At 41.2% G+C, this 21496-nt stretch overlaps 1 protein-coding gene across 2 annotated transcripts in view; it reads right to left on the bottom strand.

The window, feature by feature from the left end:
• Positions 1-21496, bottom strand: part of ABLIM3 (actin binding LIM protein family member 3) — a 172544-nt gene that overhangs the window by 77516 nt on the left and 73532 nt on the right. For both annotated transcript variants that reach the window (XR_014055503.1, XM_081495717.1), the window contains one exon: positions 6555-6692. Coding sequence is in view for 1 of the 2 variants with exons in the window: in XM_081495717.1 (XP_081351843.1) it covers positions 6555-6692 (138 nt within the window). In the remaining variant the exon portion in view is untranslated. The remainder of the gene's footprint in view (positions 1-6554; positions 6693-21496) is intronic.

The raw sequence follows: 21496 nt of genomic DNA, 5'->3' as shown, positions 1-21496 counted from the left end.
AGGTCAACTAGTACTAACGGGGTTTGCCAATTCTCAACCTAAAATACAAACCACACAGAACTTTGCCAAGATGGAGTAGAAGGACAAGAGCTCACCTTCTCTCATGAAAATACCAAGATCACAACTAACTGTTGGATAACTACTGACAAAAAATCATTGGAACCTACCAAAAAAGATATCCTACATCCAAAGAAAAGAAGAAGCCACATCAAGACGGTAGGAGAGGAACAATCATGATGAAACCAAACCCCACAGCCCCTGGGTGGGTGAATCACAAACTGAAAAACAAAGATATCACAGAGTTTCTCTCACAGAAGTGAAAGTTCTGAGCCCCACATCAGGCTCCCTATCCTGGGGGTCTGGCTTCAGGAGGAGGAGCTCCCAGAGCATCTTTTTCTTTTTTCTGAATCATCAGTTTAATTTCATGAACTGGTCACATGTGACACATTGCCAGACATCATTACAATTTTCAGCAAATTACACTGAACCACACTTTTTTTTCTAGATGATTATTATTTTTAAAATTTTATTTTATATGTAGATAGAGTTAACATCTATCCTTCTGAAACTCTTCAATATACCACACTAACGAAGTGGAGAATAAAAACCTTATGATCACCTCAGTAGCTGCAGAAAAATCTTTTGATAAAATTCAACACTCATTTATGATAAAAACTCTCCAGAAAGTGGGCATAGGGGTAACCTCCCTCAACATAATAAAGGCCATATATGACAAACGTACAGTTAACATCATATTCAACAGTGAAAAGCTGAAAGCATTCCCTCTAAGATCAGGAATAAGACAAGGATGTCAACTCTAGTCACTTTGATTCAATACAGTTTTGGAAGTTGTAGCCATGGCAATCAGAGAGGAAAAAGAAATAAAAAGAATCCAGATTGGAAAAGAAGAAATCGAACTGTCACTGTTTGCAGATGACATGATACTATACATAGAAAATCCTAAAGATGCTACTAGAAAGCTATCGACACTATAGCTCATCAGTGAATTTGGTCAAGTTTCAGGATACAAAATTAATATGCAGAAATACGCATTCCTTACACTAACAATGAAAGATCAGAAAGAGAAATTAAAGAAATAATTCCATTTACCATCGCATCAAAAAGAATAAAATACCAAGAAAGAAACCTACCTCAGGGGACAAAAGAACTGCATTCTGAAAGCTGAAAGATGCTCAGGAAAGAAATCAAAGACGACACAAACAGATGGAAAGATATACCATATTCTTGGATTGGAAGAATCAATATTGTCAAAATGACTATACTACCCAAGGCAATCTACAGATTCAAAGCAATCCCTACTGAATTATCAATGACATTGTTCACAGAACTAGAAGAGAAAAATCTTAAAACTTGTATGGAGACACAAAAGACTCCTGATAGCCAAAGCAGTCTTGAGGAAGAAAAACGGAACTGGAAGAATCAGGCTCTGTGAGTTCAGACTACACTACAAAGTTACAGTCATCAAAACAGTATGGTACTGACACAAAAATAGAAATACAGATAAATGGATAGAAAACCAGAAATAAACCCATGTAGCTATGGTCAATTAACTTATGACAAATTGACTACACAATATTGGAAAGACAATGTCTTCAACAAATGGTACTGTGAAAACTGGACAGCTACATTTAAAAAGTGAAATTGGATCATTCTTTAACACAACACACAAAAATAAGCTCAAAATGGATTAAAGACTTAAATGTGAGACTGGACACTATAAAACTTTTAGAGGAAATTATAGACAGAACACTCTGACATAAATCGCAGCAATATCTTTTTCAATCCATCTCCCAGAATAATGTAAATAAAAACCAAAATAAACAAATGGAACCTACTTAAACTCAAAAGTTTTTGTAGAGCAAAGGAAGACCACAAACAAAACAAAAAGACAACTCACAGGTTGGGAGAAAATGTTTGCAAATGATGTGACTGACAAAGCATTAGACTCTAAAATTTACAAACAGCTCATGATGCATAACAGCATCAAAACAAACAACTCAATCAAAAAATGAGCAGAAGACCTAAATAGATATTTCTCCAAAGAAGACATACAAATGGTCAAGAGGCACATGAAAAGATGTTTAACATGGCTAATTATTAGAGAAATGCAAATCAAAACTACAATAAGATATCACCTCACACCAGTCAGAATGGCCATCATCAAAAAAAAAAATAAAAATAAAAAATCCACAAACAATAAATGCTGGAGAGTGTGTGGAGAGAAAGGAACCCTGCTACTCTGTTGGTGGGAATGTAAATTGGGACAGTCATTATGGAGAACAGTATGGAGTTTTTCAGTTTTGTTTTTTCCTTAAAAAACTAAAAATAGAGTTAACATATGACCCTGAAATCCGACTCCTGGGCATTTATCCAGAGAAAAACATGATCCAAAAAGATACATGCACCCCAGTGTTCACTGCAGTGCTGTTCACAATAGCCAAGACATGGAAGCAACCTAAATGTCCATCAACAGAGGAATGGAGTAAGAAGATCTGGTACATATATATAATGGAATACCACTTAACCATTAAAAACAATGAAGTAATGCCATTTATGGCAACATGGATGGACCTAGGGATTGTCATGCTGAGTGAAGTGAGTCAGATAGAGAAGGAGAAATATCATATGACATCTCTTATATGTGGAATCTAAAACGAAATGATACAAATGAACTTACTTACAAAACAGAAAGAGAACCACAGACTTGGAAAACGAACTTATAGCTGCCAGGGGGAGAGATGGGAGAAGGGATAGTTGGGGAGTTTTGGATGGACATATATACACTGCTATGTTTAAAATGGATAGCTGACAAGGACCTACTGTGTAATATATTGAATTCTGCTCAATGTTGTGCAGTGACCTGGATGGGAGGTGGGTTTGAGGAAGAATGGCTACATGTGTATGTATGACTGGGTCCTTTCGCTGTTCACTTGAAATTGTCACAACATTATTTGTTAATGGACTATACCCCAATACAAAATAAAAAGTTTTTTTTTAAAAAAGCAAGAAAAAAAATATTGTCAAAATGACTATACTACCCAAGGTAATCTACAGATTCAATGCAATCCCTATTAAATCAACAATGGCATTTTTCACAGAACTAGAACAAAAAGATGTAAAATTTGTATGGAGACACAAAAGACACCAGATAGCCAAAGCAATCTTGAGAAAGAAAAATGGAGCTAGAGCAATCAGGCTCAGACTTCAGACTATGCTATAAAGCAATAGTCATTAAAACACTATGGTGCTGGCACAAAAACAGACATAAAGATCAGTAGAACAGGATAGAATGTCCAGAGATAAACACATGTACCTATGGTCACCTAATCTAAGAAAAAGGAGGCAAAAATTTACAATGGATAAAAGATAGTCTCTTCAATAAATGTTGCTTGGAAATCTGGACAGCTACATACAAAAGAATGAAATTAGAATATTCCCTAACACCATACACAAAAATAAACTCAAAATGGATTAAAGACCTAAATGTAATGTTGGATACTATAAAACTCTTAGAGGAAAACACAGGCAGAACACTTTCTGTCATAAATCACAGTAATATCTTTTTCAATCCACCTCCTAATGAAAGTAACAACAAAAATAAACAAATGGGACCTAATTAAACATAAAAGCTTTTGAGCAGCAAAGGAAACCATAAGCAAAATGAAAAGACAATCCTCAGAATGGGAGAAAATATTTGCAAATAAAGCAACAAACAAGTGATTAATCTCAAAAATACACAAATAGCTCATGTAGCCCAATATCAAAAAAACAAAACTCCAATAAAAAAAATGGGTGGAAGAGCTAGACAGACATTTCTCCAACATCACTAATTATTACAGAAACGCAAATCTAAACTACAATGAGGTATCAACTCATACTGGTTAGACTTGCCATTATCAAAAAGTCTACAAACAATAAATACTGGAGAGGGTGTGGAGAAAAGGGAACCCACCTCTCTGTTGGTTGGGATGTAAATTAGTGTAGCCACTGTGGAAAACAGTATGGAGGTTTCTTTAAAAAATTAAAAATAGAACTACCCTATGATCCAGCAATCCCAATCTTGGGCATATATCCAGAGGAAACTATAATTCAAAAAGATACATGTGCCCCAATGTTCACTGCAGCACTATTTACAATAGCCAGGATGTGGAAGCAACCTAAATATCCATTAACAGAGGAAATAATAAAGAAGATGTGGTAATATATACAATAGACTATTACTCAGCCATTAAAAAGAATCAAATAATGCCATTTGCAGCAACATGGATGGACCTGAAACTTATCATACTAAGTGAAATAAGTCAGGCAGAGAAAGACAAATATCATATAGTATCACTTCCACACAGAATCTAAAAAAAAATAATACAAATGCACTTTTTAATAAAACTGAAACAGACTCACAACCTTAGAAAACAAACTTATGTTACCAAAGGGGAAAGGTGGTGGGGGGGGGGGAGGGATAAATTTGGAATTGACATATACACACTATTTTGAGTTTGGAATTGACATATACACACTACTATATTTAAAATAGATAACCAACAAGAACCTACTGTATATCACAGGGAACTCTACCCTATATTCTGTTATAACCTAAATGGGAAAAGGCTTTGAAAGAGAAGATATATATATATATATATATATGCATACATAACTGAAGTACTTTGCTTACACTTGAAACTAACAAAACATTGTAAATCAACTATACTCCAATACAAAATAAAAATTAAAAAAGGAAACCACATAACTAAAATATATTCCATATAAGCTTAAATAGATAAATTAGGGAATATGTATATGAAATTTATTTGCTCAGTGAAGAGTCCAGTTAGATCCTGGGGAAAGAAATCTAGGACTTTACTTGATGGCAGAGGAAGTCAATCTCAGATGCATGAGGCTGAGGTTAGTAGCAGGTACTAAAATGAAAAGATCTGGCGGTTTCAACTGACCTTAAATTCAATATATATCAGTGGTGTGAAGTGGTTCCTCAGGAAGTTAATTTAGTATCAGTCACATTAAAGAAATGTAGTCCTTGCTATATTTGGCAGACCTTGAGAAATGTGGTCTGTTATGAGCATTATGCTTTAGGAATGATAGTGACAAACTGGAAAGAATCAGGGAGGAAGACTCTAGGATGATTACACAAGTTGGAATTAATTCAGATGAAGCCCAGCTTAAGGACCTGCAATATAATTGGGTGTGGGAGAGACCTGACTACAAGCGCGTGTAGGGCAGCCATGGGGAAAAGCAATCACAAAGAGCTCATAAAACCCCATGAGGACAAATCTAAAACCAGCAAGTAGAGGTCAAACGTTCTCTAAACCCAAAGGACAATTCAGCATCAGAATGGCTTCTCTGTGGAACGAGAAGCCTAGAAGAAAAGTTCAAAAAGCGGAGGTTGCAGCGGCATTAGTCAGGGACACAGGGGAGGGAGGGTCGCCTGGTTTGAGAGGGCCCACAGGGCTCCTTCAGCCCAGTTCCTCTATTCCTCCCACTAGGGAGCTTTCTTTTTTTTTAATAAATTTATTTATTTTAGTTGGGGGCTAATTACTTTACAATATTGTAATAGTTTTTGCCATACATTGACATGAATCAGCCATGGGTTTACATGTGTTCCCCATCCTGAACCCCCCTCACACCTCCCTCCCCATCTCATCCCTCTGGGCCATCCCATTGCCCCGGCCCTGAGCCCTTGTCTCATGCATCGAACATGGAATGGTGTTCTGTTTCACATATGTTAATATACATGTTTCAATGCTATTCTCCCAGAACGTCCCACCCTCACCTTCTCCCTCAGAGTCCATAAAATTGTTCTATGCATCTGTGTCTCTTATTCTGTCTCGCATATAGGGTTATCGTTACCATCTTTCAAATTCCATATATATGCATTAGTATACTGTACTGGTGTTTTTCTTTCTGGCTTACTTCGCTCTGTATAATGGGCTCCAGTTTCATTCCTCCCACTAGGGAGCCTTCTTTGGGAATGCTTAGCTCGCTTGAGCAAAGGTTTAATAAATTATCCATGGGTAAGCTGTCACAATTAGAGGTTACCCAGCATCTGTCTGCTCCCAAATTACAAACCTTACTGAAGTTAAGATGTATCTTCTCCTTGTTAAACCTAACCTCTGAGGACTCTCACCTTTATATCAGAGCTATGCCAAATTTTAGCCATGACAGTTTTGCCCTTTCATTGGCTCTCAAATTGATTTATAGGCACAAACCAGGAGTCTTCTCAAATGTGTAAAGTAAGCTTGCAGGATTGCCATTTTCCTTCTGGGTCAGCACTTCCACTCTAGGGTCTCCAGGCTTCCTCTCTCCCCCTGTATCCCATTACATCCCTTACTCTACCCTCTCGTCCCATGCCACACTGCTGAAGAGAGAATTCTCCTAAATCAGCTCAAGGAAGGTCTTTTTAGGCCTTTGTAGGTATCTTAACTGCTTATGTTTGTTTGTTCTGCCTGCCCTGTGGCATGTCCTGGGGTGAGAGTATGGCCAGGAATCTGAGAAGGGAGTTGGGAGACTGGGCCTCCTACCTTGACAGGTGAAGCATCTGATGTGGAAGTGGTTATTGTGGACGCGAACTACCTCCCCTTTGCAGGTGTCTCCGCATCGGTAGCACTGGATGACATTGGAGCTGCCCCGGGGACTGTAAGGATTCTGCTGATATGGAACTGTAGAAAGAAACAAAGAGATCACCATCCAGAAGGCTCTTTTTCTTTAAAAAGTCTGCCATAACACATGATTATAATATTAACTGGCAGAAAAAGCAGAAAGGGTGAGCATGATTAGCAAAGTACCTTCAACACATCACTAGGCTGAGTATGCCAAGCTAAGACATCTTTAAAAGGTGAGTGGCATTAAGACAAGAGTTTATAAATCTACTTAAGCAAGCAGAGACTTCTGAGTGAACATAACCTTTTCTTGCAATAATAGAGGCCAAATTCACAAATGAAAAATAAAAGAGGAAGTAGAGTATTTCAAGATAAATGATCCAGAAATACCATTTCTTGGGAGATCTCTGGATCAATACCAGGCCCCAAAGGGAATTTAGATCTTGCCATTGACTTGTGGGTCTTGAGGAAAGGGGTGGCTGACTGCCTCCAACTGGCCTTTCTGTTGAGCAAGTTCCAGCTCCTCTTCCTCCCAGTTTACACATCTATGAAATGAGGATGCTCAATAATGGCTTTCTGAAAAAAAGGCACTCAAGTTGGAAGGAGGTTGATGACGTGACTTATCTTACAACTGCCTTTGAATAGCACTTTCCATAACATGGAGAACAGTGTCAAATGTGTGTAGTTGGGGGAAAGAGCTGGTGGAGACTATAAAGGGGCTGAAGCTACTGGGATGGCAGTGCTATGATCAGCATTTGACGATACTGTAGACCTCCACTTGCCTTTTGAGGCTACTGATCTCTTGCTTAGACTTTCTCATAGCTTCTTTTCTAGATTTTCTTTCCCTGGAATATACTTTGCATGACCATCCTATAAACTGGTCATCTAGTATTTAATAATAGTAGGCGCCTGTCTAGAACATAAGTTTCAGGGTCAGAAGGGATATTAATAGCTGTCTGGTCCAAACTCTTTTATATATAAACTGTTGAGACAACTTTGGCAGTGAGGAACCCAATCTTCTCTTTTGGAGGAAGCCCCTAGGGGTCCTGGGCAGAGAATCACTCAATTTCTCAATTCTTACTCAAAGCTGAAGTAACTGTCCACAAATTTATGCTCATATTCTATTAGGAGAAGGCCCACTCTTGTCCTAATTATAAGGATGACCACTTGATTGGAGGGGAATTGGTGTCCATCATTTAGACATGTAGACTTGCTGGCTAAACTCTGAATAAGCATAAGTTAAAACTGTACTCAAAGAAATTTTGAACTGCCAAGGAACCTAAAGAACACCTAGATCAAGGGTTCTTGACCTACAGCGGTAACTGTTATGTCTGTTTATTGAAATTTGAGTCTTTTATTCCTGGCACATGGAGGACTGCACATAGTGTCTTGCTTGACAATGAAACGTGAATGAACACTGTGTGTCCCTTCCAACTAGAAGCCCTAGGAGCCAGCATGGGATCTGCCATATTGCCTCTCCCATAGCCCAGCGACCAGTGATATCCCAGATGGTCTGCAGGATGTAGCAGCTTGGATTCCTGCTGGAGAAGTCCTGGAGCAGAGCTCTAAGCTAACCCAGGACGAATGTCGATCATGAGCAAGGAGGAATTTTTGTTGTCATAGCCTCTAAGGCTTTTTTCAACTGCAGCATATCCTGATACACCTGATATCTAATATTTCTAATGAAACATAAAATTTGGTGTTATACACATTATACTACAGTTTTCTTCAGATTCTCAAAGATGATCTCCACAACTGATCTCATGTTCCTTCCACCTTTTGAAGACAAGGAACAGAAATGCTGGACTTTCAATTACCTCCCACATCTTGAACCATAAGTGCACTGAAGGGCAAAAAGCTGGTGGCTTATCCCTGAAACTGCTAATACTGACAACTTTTATCTGAGGTTGGAGAATAATATCTTTCCTACAGTCTTTTTCTCACAAAGTTCATGCCCTTTATTTAACGTTTCTTTTTCCTGTCTTAAATTTAAGACAAAAGTTAAATGAGTTAGCTAGTTAACTAAATCATTAATTAACTCAGAAAATGAGTTAATACATGTAAAGCATTTCAAAAGTTCATGAAGTATTCCACAAATACATTTCAGGGCTCCACTGGAATCTTGACCATCACATCCTCCCCAGAGATCAGAGCAATCCTTCCACACTCCCATAAGGTCCACAAACATTCTCCTTGGTCTTTTTTTTTTTTTTTGCTTCTTTTTCTAATTCCTGCTCAGTGTTCCCTGAAAAATATTTCATTCTCCCATCTCCTCCAAATTTGTGAGAAAAATACAGATTCTGTTTATAGAGCAATGTAATGATCTGCTATTGCTGAGGGAAATAAAACTGAGAGTCTGAAAATAAAATAAGAAAAAATAGTAAAATCACCACCATCAATGATGAGAGCTCTTGAAAGGATCCAAAAGTCCCTCCAGAATCACTACACAAATTTCATCTACCTCTTATTTTTTTAAAATATTTTTTATCAACAAAGGAGTCCGAAATGTAGTACTTGGGTACAATCTCAAAAACGAGAGAATGATCTCTGTTTGTTTCCAAGGCAAACCACTCAATATTACAGTAATCCAAATCTATGCCCCAACCACTAATGCTGGAGAAGATGAACGGTTGTATGAAGACCTACCAGAACTTCTAGAACTAACACCAAAAAAGATGTCCTTTTCATCATCAGTTCAGTTCAGTTGCTCAGTCATGTCTGACTCTTTGTGACCCCATGGATTGAAGCATGCCAGGCTTCCCTGTCCATCACCAACTCCTGGAGCTTACTCAAACTCATGTTCATCGAGTTGGTGATGTCATCCAACCATCTCATCCTCTGTCATCCCCTTCTCCTCCCGCCTTCAATCTTTCCCAGCATCAGGGTCTTTTCCTATGAGTCGGTTCTTCACATCAGGTGGCCAAAGTATTGGAGTTTCAGCTTCAGCATCAGTCCTTCCAATGAATACTCAGGACTGATCTCCTTTAAGATGGACTGGTTGGATCTCCTTGCAGTCCAAGGGACTCTCAAGAGTCTTCTCCAACACCACAGTTCAAAAGCATCAATTCTTCAGCGCTCAGCTTTCTTTATAGTCCAACTCTTACATCCATACATGACTACTGGGAAAACCAAAGCTTTGACTAGATGGATCTTGGTTGGCAAAGTAATGTCTCTGCTTTTTAATATGCTGTCTAGGTTGGTCATAGCTTTTCTTCCAAGGAGCAAGCATCTTTTAATTTCACGGCTGCAGTCACCATCTGCAGTGATTTTGGAGCCCCTTAAAATAAAATCTCTCACTATTTCCATTGTTTCCCCATCTATTTGCCATGAAGTGATGGGACTGGATGCCATGATCTTTTCGCCATAGGGAACTGGAATGAAAAAGTAGGTAGTTCAGAGTTAAGCTGGAGTAATAGGCAAGTCTGACCTTGGAGTACAAAATGAAGCAGGGCAAAGGCTAACAGAGTTTTGCCAAGAGAACACACTGGTTATAGCAAACATCCTCTTCCAACAACACAAGAGATGACTCTACATATGGACATCACCAGATAGTCAATACCGAAATCAGATTGATTATATTCTTTGTAACAGAAGATGGAGAAGCTCTATACAGTCAGCAAAAACAAGACCGGAAGCTGACTGTGACTCAAATCATGAGCTCCTTATTGCAAAATTCAGATTTAAATTAAGGAAAGTAGGGAAAATCACCAGGACATTCAGATATAAGCTAAATCAAATCCCTTATGATTATACAGTGGAAGTGATAGATTCAAGGGATTAGGCCTGATAGACAGAGTGCCTGAAGAACTATGGACAGAGGTTCGTGACATTGTACAGGAAGCCATGATCAAAAACAGCCCCAAGAAAGAGAAGTTCAAAAAGGAAAAATGGTTGTCTGAGAAGGCCTTACAAATAGCTGAAAAACGAAGTGAAAGGCAAAGGAAGGATATACATATCTGAATGCAGAGTTCCAAAGAATAGCAAGGAGAGATAAGAAAATCTTAAGAGAGCAATGGAAAGAAATAGAGGAAAACAATAGAAAGAGAAAGGCTAGAGATCTCATCAAGAAAATTAGAGATACCAAGGGAACATTTCATGCAAAGATGGGCACAATAAAGGACAGAAATGGTATGGACCTAACAGAAGCAGAAGATATTAAGAAGAGGTGGTAAGAGTACCAGAAGAACTGTACAACAAAGGTCTTAATGATTCAGATAACCACAATGGTGTGATCACTCACCTAGAGCCAGACATCCTGGAGTGTGAAGTCACATGAGCCTTAGGAAGCATCACTATGAACAAAGCTAGTGGAGGTGATAGAATACCAGCTGAGCTATTTCAAATCCTAAAAGATGATGCTGTTGAAGTGCTACATTCAATATGCCAGCAAATTTGGAAAACTCAGCAGTTACCACAGGACTGGAAAAGGTCAGTTTTCATTCCAATCCCAAAGAAGGGCAATGCCAAAGAATGTTTAGACCACCACACAATTCTGCTCATTCCACATGATAGCAAGGTAATGCTCAATATCCTTCAAGCTAGGCTTCAACAATATGTGAACTGAGAATTTCCAGATGTACTAGGTGGATTTAGAAAAGGCAGAGGAATCAGAAATCAAATTGTAAACATCTGTTGGATCATAGAAAAAGCAAGGGAATTCCAGAAAAACATCTACTTCTGCTTCATTGACTATGCTAAAGCCTTTCTGTGGATCACAACAAACTGGAAAATTCTTCAAGAGATGGGAATACCACTTTACCTGCCTCCTGAGAAACCTGTATGCAAGTCAGGAAGCAACACTTAGAACTGGACATGGAACAATGGACTTGTTCAAAGTTGGGAAAGGAGTATGTCAAGGCTGCATACTGTCATCCTGCTTATTTAACTCATATGCAGAGTACATCATGAGAAATGCTGGTCTGGATGAAGCACAAGCTGGAATCAAGATTGCGGGAGAAATACCAATAACCTCAGATATGCAGATGACAACACCCTTATGGCAGAAAGTGAAGAGGAACTAAAGAGCCTCCTGATGAAGGTGAAAGAGGAGAGTGAAAAAACTGGCTTAAAGCTCAACATTCAAAAAACGAAGATCATGACATCTGGTCCCAGCTCTTCATGGCAAATAGATGGGGAAACAATGGAAACAGTGACAGACTTTATTTTCTTGGGCTCCAAATCACTTCAGACAGTGACTGCAGCTATGAAATTAAAAGATGCTTGCTCCTTGGAAGAAAAGCTACGATGAACCTAGACAGTGTTTTAAAAAGCAGAGACAAAGTTCTGTCTAGTCAAAGCTATGGTTTTTCCAGTAGTCATGTATGAATGTGAGAGTTGAACCATAAAGAAGGCTGAGCGCCGAAAAATTGATGCTTTCAAGCTGTGGTGTTGGAGAAGACTCTTCAGAGTCCTGTGAACTGCCTGGAGATGAAGCCAGTCAATCCTAAAGGAAATCAACCCCAAGTATTCATTGGAAGGAATGATGCTGATACTTTGGCCACCAGATATAAAGAGCTGACTCATTGGAAAAGACCCCGATGCTGGGTAAGATTGAGGGCAGGAGAAGAGGGCAACAGAGGATGAAATGGTTGGATGGCATCATCAACTCTTATGGATATGAATTTGAGCAAACGCTGGAAGATAGTGAAGGACAGGGAAGCTTGGTGTACTATAGTCCATGGATTTGCAAAGAGGTGGGCCCAACTAAGTGACTGAACAACAACATTTATTTATTTATTATTTTTGGTCTTTTGGCCACACTGAGCAGCATGCAGGATGATTCCTGGACCAGGATTGAACCTGGGCCTCCACAGTAAAAGCACTGGATCCTAACCACTAGGCCACCAGGGAATTCTCTCATCTACCTCTTCTAATTGATCTCAACGTATTTCTCAAGAACCAGCGTCCAAGATCAATTAAGTTTTTATGATTTGATTTTCTACGAAGATTGTTTAGTGATCCTGGTTTTCAGTTAAAACTCAATCTTTGAACCATTCAGATAAAAGCCATAAAATCAGAGAGGGGATGGATTGGGAAAACAGCCCTTAAGGGGGAGAGTGGCCTTGGGCTCCCTTCGTTCAGCCTGAGGGTGCTGTTTCGGTGATGCTGACTATGACTGGAGTCCACAAATGTCTGATGTTTATAAATAGTCCCATAAACAGAAATGCATGCATCCACAGTCAAATAAATAAATTAAAAAAAAAAAGGGACGTCCCTGGTGGTCCCTGGCTGACTCCGAGCTCCCAGTTCCGTGGGCCCACGTTCGATCTCTGGTCAGGGAACTAGACCCCACTAAGAGTCCGCATGCTGCAACTAAAGATCCCACATGTTGCAACTAAGACCTGGCACAGACAAATAAATAAATATTTTTTAAAAAAATTAATACATGCATCATTGGTTCAAGTTCTTCCAGATTGCTGATGTAAGCTGTGACTATAAATGGGCAGTGGATGTGTAAGATTTTAGCTTATAGACCTTTTCTTATTCAGACAGTGCCAGTAGGACCTGTGGGGGTCAAGGGAAGTGCCACTGAGATATGCCACATCTGCTCTTGCCCTGGAAGCCACCTCATTTCCAGTAAGATTTTGTACTCTCGGTTAAGTCAGCAACTTAATCTAATCTTATTCTGTGAGTGTGTGGGGGGGCGGGTTGTCATTTCTTCCTTCCAATCTGTAACACCCTCTGAAACTCTAAAATTTTACTGTTGATTTTCTGCTGGCTATTATTTCCATTAATTTTTATTTCAGAAAGTACTAAAATTCAGCCATGTGATTTATAACATTTATCTTACAGGACAATGACTTTTGAATTCCAAATTGACTTATACATGAAGTTTTGAGCTGCTTCATGCTAGGAACTGCCTATCCTTTAAAGCAACATTGGAGAGCAGGGCATTAGCTCCTCAAAGCCTCAAAGGACATTAGCTCTTCTCACTCGTTAAATAATCCATGAAGTTAACAAGTTTAGACATATGGGTCATATGATATATTTCTAAAATGCAGGAACCTCTAGCTTCTGTTTTATGCTATTTGGATACACTTTGTTATCCAGGAGAGATTCCAAGTACTGGTTCTTAAGCAGTGGTGTCTAACAGAATTTTCTGAGCTATGAAAATGTTCTATATCTACACTGTCCAATATAATAATCGCTAGCCATATGTGGCTGTTAGGCACTTAAAATGTGGCTAGTGTGACTGTGGTACTGAATTTTTAATTTTGCTAATTTTAATTAATATAAATTTACATTGAAATAGCCTCATGTGGCCAATGGTCACCAAACTGGACATTTTTTCAGCCTTATAGTTTCACAAATGGAACACCAGGCATTAAGAATGAAGAAAAAGAAATTAAACTTGGTTGAATCCTGTGTATACAAAAATCACATGTACAAATTAATCTAGGAATACCACCTCAGACTTAAATTATTCCTTTAACTCTTCCCTGAAGAGTTTTAGAGTTGTATTTAAAAAACAATTTGCAATAAGAACCAGTTACACACAGATTCACCCATTCTGAATTTGATCTGGATACAACATGTTATGAGCAGAGAAATAAATACTGATTTTTCTAAAGCACATTTTCTTCAGGCACTTAATGTTAAGACTTAAGATTAAGACTTAATCTTAAGAACAATTAAGATTAAGATTGTTCTAAAATTAAGAACAATCTTGATCTTTCCAAGAATGAAAGAAAGATAATCAGTTGTCAATGGCTGTCAGAATAATTTTTTAAGAAAATCAGCTGGTCAGTACCCAAGAGATTAAAAATTAAGGGTCTATATGCTTACCAAATCTTTAGTGTTCTATGAAAAAATACATCTTAATTCCACAACTAAATTTGTGAGTAAAGCTCTTTCCCAAATGCTGCCAAGGAAGTTTAAAACTGCTGGAGCTAAACAACATATTGGAAGGGGAGGGGTGACTGCCCCTCAGAAGTTAAAAAGGAGCACAACAGTTGAACACAGCCGAGACAAATTTCAGTATCCGGTTCCTCCTCCTGGCTCTTCCTCTCTCCTCTGTCGTTCCTCAGGTCATGTTTCTCTCTCTGATAGGTAGTGCTGGGGTAACCCGGGTTCCAATTCCCTTTCTGCGGTCACCTAGTTTTCTACAGGATTGCAAAATCCTGCAACTTTTCTGGCTTCAATTCCTTCCTTAGTTGCCGAGAAGACTGGACAAAATGATTGAAAATATCTCTTCCAGTCAAAAACTGCTTCTGTCTCTGTGTGTCCTTTTCTGTGCCTCTTTCTTTCCCTCCACATTTTCTTTTCTCCTCTAACCGGTCCCACTTTTAAACTAGACTGTGCTGCCTGTTATCAGATTTATTAGTCTCTCTTAAAAGCAGATAATGGCATGATTCTTCTTTCATAAACTACACAACCTAAGTTAAATGTTCTCTCTATTGATGTGGCACTGGCACAATTTTTTTTCCTCTCCTGAGGGTCACTTGAGTTTGTAGGTAAAAGTGTTCCCACATTCTAACTGAGTCGTCTTTAAAACAATCTTTAAAAGGTATGATAGAAGCACCTATGAAATGCTGGGGTATAATTAAAAGAGTGACAAAACTGACATGGAGATAGTATAACAACTGTGAATAACTGGCTGGAGGTGTAATAAAAACAGTGGAGCTTCTGTCTGAACAGTGAAACATCAAGCAGAGAATCAACTGGTTCAGCAATGAGCTTTCAGTAGCCCAGGGCCCCGGAAAACAATCGAGTGCAGCAGCTGGCATGCGCTGCCCAGCTCCCAAAGTACCCTTAGTGTGTTAACAGGTATTTGCTAAAGACCCTGGAGGAGACTCAAGTGAGGATCCAGGCATTTCACAGGTAGAAATCTATCTGCCTGGGTCTGGATATGCGAGTTGTCTGGTAGTTCAGAACAGGGCCCTTCAGTTTGACTTTGGCGTTGAATCGGAACGCATGTACCAATCCCGTTTCCTCTAGTAAGACCAGAGAGACACGGGTTCCTTGTGTGGCAAGGGGTGCTAAGAAGCTAGAGGCACAGAAGTTAAGAGTGTGGATGCTAGAGTCAGGAAGGCTGCATTTATGTCCCAGTCCTGCCACTCACTCGCTGTGTGAACTTGGCCATATCATGTGACACTGCTCTCAGTCTGCTCATCTCTAAAGTGGGAATAACTCTGGTCATTTGTGAGTATTAAATTACCTAAATGATATGCAGATACTTAGTACACTGGCTGGCATGTCACTTGGGCTCCGTAAGGTATAAGCAATAGTTAATATTAAAGAATTCTCAGGGCTTCCCTGGTGGTCCAGTGGTTGGGAATCTGCCTTGAAATGTAGGGGACACCAGCTCGATCCCTGGTCCAGGAGGATCCCACATGCCTTGGAGCAACTAAGCCCATGCCGACAACTGAGCCAGTACTCAGGAGCCTGTGAGCCACAACTACTGAAGCCAGTGCGCCTGGAGTCTGTGCTCCACAACAAGAGAAGCCATTGCAATGAGAAGCCTGCACAGAGCAACGAAGATCCACCACAACCAAAAAATCAAATAAATAAATAGACCTTTAAAAAAAAAACAAAAAAGAATCCTTAAAGTCATGTACCCCAACTGCTATTCAATGCAGGAATTCTTTCTAAATTACTACCGCTACCAGCTTGCCACTGAGCTTTGCCTGAGCATTATTAAATGTTTTTGGACCAGTCCAGCTTGGACAAAGGTTTTTGGGTTTTCCCTCCCTGCTGACTGTCAAGAGAAAAGCCCTTGGCTGCAGCCCATTCCACTGTAAGCACCTCCTTTTACCTCCCCAATCTCCAAGTTTTCCCTGTTTATAGGTTTCTTTGAGCTGCAGAGGTGGGTGGCTGACATGCTTCTGATATATCCTGCAGAGGAATGTGTGAACTGGGTGTTTCCTGTAGTGGGAATGAGAGGTTATGATCTATGCTGTCCTGGGGTGGTGTATTTTGGGCACATCTGCTGTTTCCAGGGGGATGTGTTAGCGTGCTTGTCCTCTGTGCACACTTCGAGTAAGTGAGTAATTTGTTTCCTGAAAACTCCGATAGGGAGACTGTGAGAGCTGCTTTTGGTAACCCCTTAGGGTCAAGCATATGTCATCTGATTGTGTCATTAACATCTCTGTTCCTCCCACAAACACCTGGAACCAGACTCTAAGCGCTGAGGTTTAACATTACAACGGGTGGGCTGGGGGTTAGTGTTCCAAGCTGCAGAAGCATAGCAGGGAGTTTGGAATGGAAGGTATGCATGAAGAAAATGGAGGGGTAAATGAGTAAGGATAATAACAGATAATATTTAGAGAGTGGTTACTCCAATAGGAACTGTGCTCAGAAATTTACATATGTCATCTCACAGAGTTTTCCATAATTCCAGAGGAGCTCTTATTATCTTTATTTTACAAAGACATTATCTTTATTTTACAAATGAGGAAACAGAGGCCCAGAGAGCTGAGGTCAGTTGTTCAAGGTCATAAAGTTAGTAAATGGTAGGGGTAGGATTTGAACCCAGGCAGTCTGACTCTTAAAAGATGCTTACTCCTTGGAAGGAAAGTTATGACCAACCTAGATAGCATATTAAAAAGCAGAGACATTACTTTGCCAACAAAGATCCGTCTAGTCAAGGCTATGGTTTTTCCAGTGGTCATGTATGGATGTGAGAGTTGGACTATAAAGAAAGCTGAGCACCAAAGAATTGATGCTTTTGCACTGTGGTGTTGGAGAAGACTCTTGAGATTCCCTTGGACTGCAAGGAGATCCAACCAGTCCATCCTAAAGGAGATCAGTCCTGGGTGTTCATTGGAAGGACTGATGTTGAGGCTGAAACTCCAATACTTTGGCCACCTCATGCGAAGAGCTGACTCATTGGAAAAGACCCTGATGCTGGGAAAGATTAAAGGCAGGAGGAGAAGGGGACGACAGAGGATGAGATGGCTGGATGGCATCACCGACTCAATGGATATGGGTTTGTGTGGACTCAGGGAGTTGGTGATGGACAGGGAGGCCTGGCGTGCTGCAGTTCATGGGGTCGCAAAGAGTTGGACATGACTGAGCGACTGAACTGAACTGAGTCTGACTCTAGAACCTGTGTTCTCACTATTGAGCCCTACTGCCTGCTGTGCAAAAGAGCCAATAGAGGCTGCCTCTAGGGAGGAAGCAGGCTTTGGGGGAGGTAAAAAGGCACCTAATTTCTTTCCCTCAATAGCGACCATCCATTACTTAGCTAAATATTTATATATATATGTTTGTGTGTGTGTGTGTGTGTGTATGTGTCTACATATATGTATATATGTATTTGGGCTTCCCTGATGGCTCAGACGTTAAAGAATCTTCCTGCAATGCAGGAGACCCAGGTTTGAGCCCTGGGCAGGAAAGATCACCTGGAGAAGGGAATAGCTACACTCCAGTATTCTTGCCTGGGAAATCCCATGAACAGAGAAGCCTAGAGGGCTACAGTCCATGGAGTCAGACACAATTGAGTGACTAACACTTCCACTTTTTTTCATATGTGTATTTATGTATATATGTTGGCCTATGGATTTTACAAAGATTTAAGAATAATGATGATGGGTACAGAGTGCAGATCAGGAAACCAGGAAGTGTCATCCTGAGTTGCTGGCAGATGATAAGGAAGTTGTGATTGCTGTCCCCAGGCCGGGGGGTGTCAGCCTCGAGCAGCTTCCCTGGCATGGGCAGGTACAGCCTGACAAGTGTGCGTTGCGGGTGCCCTGGGACAGGCAGGCTCTGCAGGTGCCAGCAGCTGTGGAGAACAGAGGCAGGCACCCTCTGGGAACCTCACAGATGGCCCCGGCCTGGCCACAATTTCCGGAGTCAGCAGGTCAGTAAAACAGTCTGTCATCCCAAGATGATATTGTAAAACCTTTGCTGCAACAGAAACTCCTCCAGAGCCTCCCTCTGCCAGGCTCCTCAGCATGTACTGTGGTCACAGAGTGAAGCTGGCAACACAGTTCATACCGTTTTCTCCAGCAACATGTTGTCAGGACATGTGTCAGAACCACATGCTCTTGGCCAGACAGACTATTCTTGCCTGAGAGCCAGCTGCCACGCTACAACGACAGCAGAGAGGATCTGGGCTAGACCCGGACAGCTTTCCCCAGGGCGAGCATCACTGGCCGAGAGGCTGGAGCTGCAGTCCATGAGCGGATGGATGGATATATTTCTCACTTGTGAGTGAAGTTAACTCAGTAAAATGAGAACGTCATACTGGTTATTCATTTGCAAATTTAAAAAGTCAGCTCAGGTATAATGCCATAGAGCTAACTTTTTACTTTTTTCTATATTAATCTCATTGTAAAAAAAAAACAAACCCAAACTGTGTACTTTCAATTGAAGTCAAAGATCACAAACAAAGAAACCAAACTCAATTCTTTCTTATAACCAACTTGGTTCCTATTTCAAGACAAGCAGAAGCTAAATTTGGGTTGGTTTGCCCCTCTGCGCCTGTGCTCACCCGCCTCCCCTCATCTTGTTCACTGGGGCTGTGTCCCGACCTTGGCTCCGAGGGCAGGTGGCACACAGCCTCTCGCTAAGGACTCAAGGAGATCTGTGTATTCTCTTCTTTCCCTGAGATCCTTCTCCCCAATTCTGGGCCAGGGAATCAAGTTTGTTAGCTGTGGGGTAAAGGAGCCCTTTCTCCTCTCCCTAATTCACGGTTTCTTCAGAATATTTAGCTTTGTAATAAACCCTTCCTGTTCTAAGGGCACAGACGGCTGAGATTCAAAAGCCAGGAAGCAATCCCTTTTGTCTCTGCCTTCTGCTGTCCATCCAGTCCCTGAGGTAGTGCTCCCTGAATAAAGGGAAGGCTCAGGAAGGTCGGGAGGGGAAACACCAATTAATGTTTCAAAAATATCGACTTGCCACACTTGGTCATGTGTTTTTACGAATATAATATACAGAGCTGTGTAAGAATGATTGAGGAACAAACAAGATTTGACGAAGAAAGGGGAAAAATCCCAGCCTTGGTGTTTTTCCCACTTTGGAGTAGCTCCTGTCAATCAACACCAATTCTCTTGTCACTGCTGACTCTGTCCTCAGTACCTTTACCAAGCCCCCAGTCAGGGATGCTGAGGGGCTGTGAAAATAGCTAACAACAGTAACATGAATTAGGCAAAAAATTAATATGTGCTAGGCCTTGTCTGTCACACCTACCATCTCATTTAATTTTCACAGCCACTCCATGAGACAGACACCACATGATCCATCTTGTATTTTATATATGGAGAGTCTGATGTAGAGAGAGGTCAATTCATCTGCCTGAAGCCACACCACATGTACATGGTAGTTAGGGTTCAGATAGGCATCAGTAGGACTAGGAGATGCTCAGTTTTCTCTCCTCTCCTCGGGGCATCCCCAGCAGTGTCTCCTCTGCACAGCAAGACCCTCCTGAGAGAAATAAGGGGATCTGCCAGGCACCCCCAACAGTGAGAATGGTACTGCCCTGCACTGCGGCCTTGTGGCACCCTTTCCTTATCTGAAAAATACTATTTGGGTTTCGTCTGGGGCCCTGGAAACCATGTTGGAAATAGAGGAACTTCAGGAAGCCAGCAATTGTCTTTGCACTTAGAGTGACTCAGTCCCTTGGCCTCTGGGCCAGAGGTTTAAATACTTATACAATGTTTACTTCTTGAGACTCTGGCAGGCCATCAAGCTCTGATATGTTATGGGGAAATCCAAGGAATAGCAGCTGTCACCTGGGTTCCCCTTTATTTCAGATTTTCAGTATCACAGCAGAGAGCACAGAGAAAACATCTATATGTCTGGAGGTTTCTCTCCCCAACCCCTGACTTTAAGCTATGAACCCTGATTGAAATGATGAGATGGCTGCTAGGTTATATTGATTCTATTGCAAACCATGCTTGGAATGCAAACACACGATGACCTGGTGGCCATTCAGGGAAATCCCCCATTCCAGGGCTGCCTGGCTTTGGATGTGGCTCCCAGACGAGGTTTACTTGTGAGGCCTGGTGTTGGTTTTTCAATCCTTCCAGATCACCATGGTTCCTACCTCTTCCTTTTGCCTCACCTCTGGTCAGCTTCTCTCCTGTGCTGCCACGTACTTGAAGGCCCAGGTGTGATTCCTGCTTCGGGCTCCAGAGGTGCTGTGACTGCGTGGGGGTAGGGCCTGGAATGGCCAGTCTCCCCAACGTAGCCCCCAGGGCACTTCTTGCCCCATCTCATCACATTCCCAGTTCCACAGATACAGCCTTGAGGCTCAGAGAAGGGAGGAACTCGCTCAGGGCCCCCACCATGCTGGCCATACCAGGACCAGCAGGAAAATGCCTTGTTTCAGATCAGGGACAGTTTGCAGGGCAGGTCAAAATGAGGTATAGGTGACATAGGTCAGGAAATTCTCAAAGCCAGCCCATGAAGCCTCAATTCTGAAAAGACACAGGTCTCCTGGAGACCAGAGACCTCCTCTCTGGTATCTAAGGTTCTTGTCCCATTGCTCGAAGCTCCACAGGCTCCCCGCTGTTGGCCTCTGCAGTCATCTTCTCACTGGAAGCCCCTCCAGCATGATTACCACCGGAGGGGCTCCACTTGCAGAAATATGACCTGCTGGTCAGGCCCTCTCTTCCTTTCCTAGGGCTGAGAGGATGGCGTACTACCATTCTACTACATACCATCTCCTTCCCTCCTCCCTCCCTCCCTTTCTTTTCTTCCTCTTTTTCCTTCCTCCTTCTTCCTCCCTTCTTTTTTTCTCTCTCTCCCCCTCCCTCTCTCCTTTTCTCTCTCTTTCTATCCCTCTCTCCTCCTAAGATTTCTCTTAAAGTCTGGAGCTTCCCTGTCAGAAGGAACCAATCCTTTCTAGTCTTTACTCTGCCATTAACTCTTGGTGAGGTCTCAGGCAGGGACTCCCCAGTTCTGGGTCACTGTTTTCCCAT

This window comes from Giraffa tippelskirchi, chromosome 6 (genome assembly GCF_054371585.1).
Source record: "Giraffa tippelskirchi isolate mGirTip1 chromosome 6, T2T-mGirTip1v1.2.pri, whole genome shotgun sequence".
NCBI classification, from domain to species: domain Eukaryota; kingdom Metazoa; phylum Chordata; class Mammalia; order Artiodactyla; family Giraffidae; genus Giraffa; species Giraffa tippelskirchi.
Note: the sequence above shows the minus strand (reverse complement) of the source record. Positions and strands in the feature narration are given on the sequence as shown.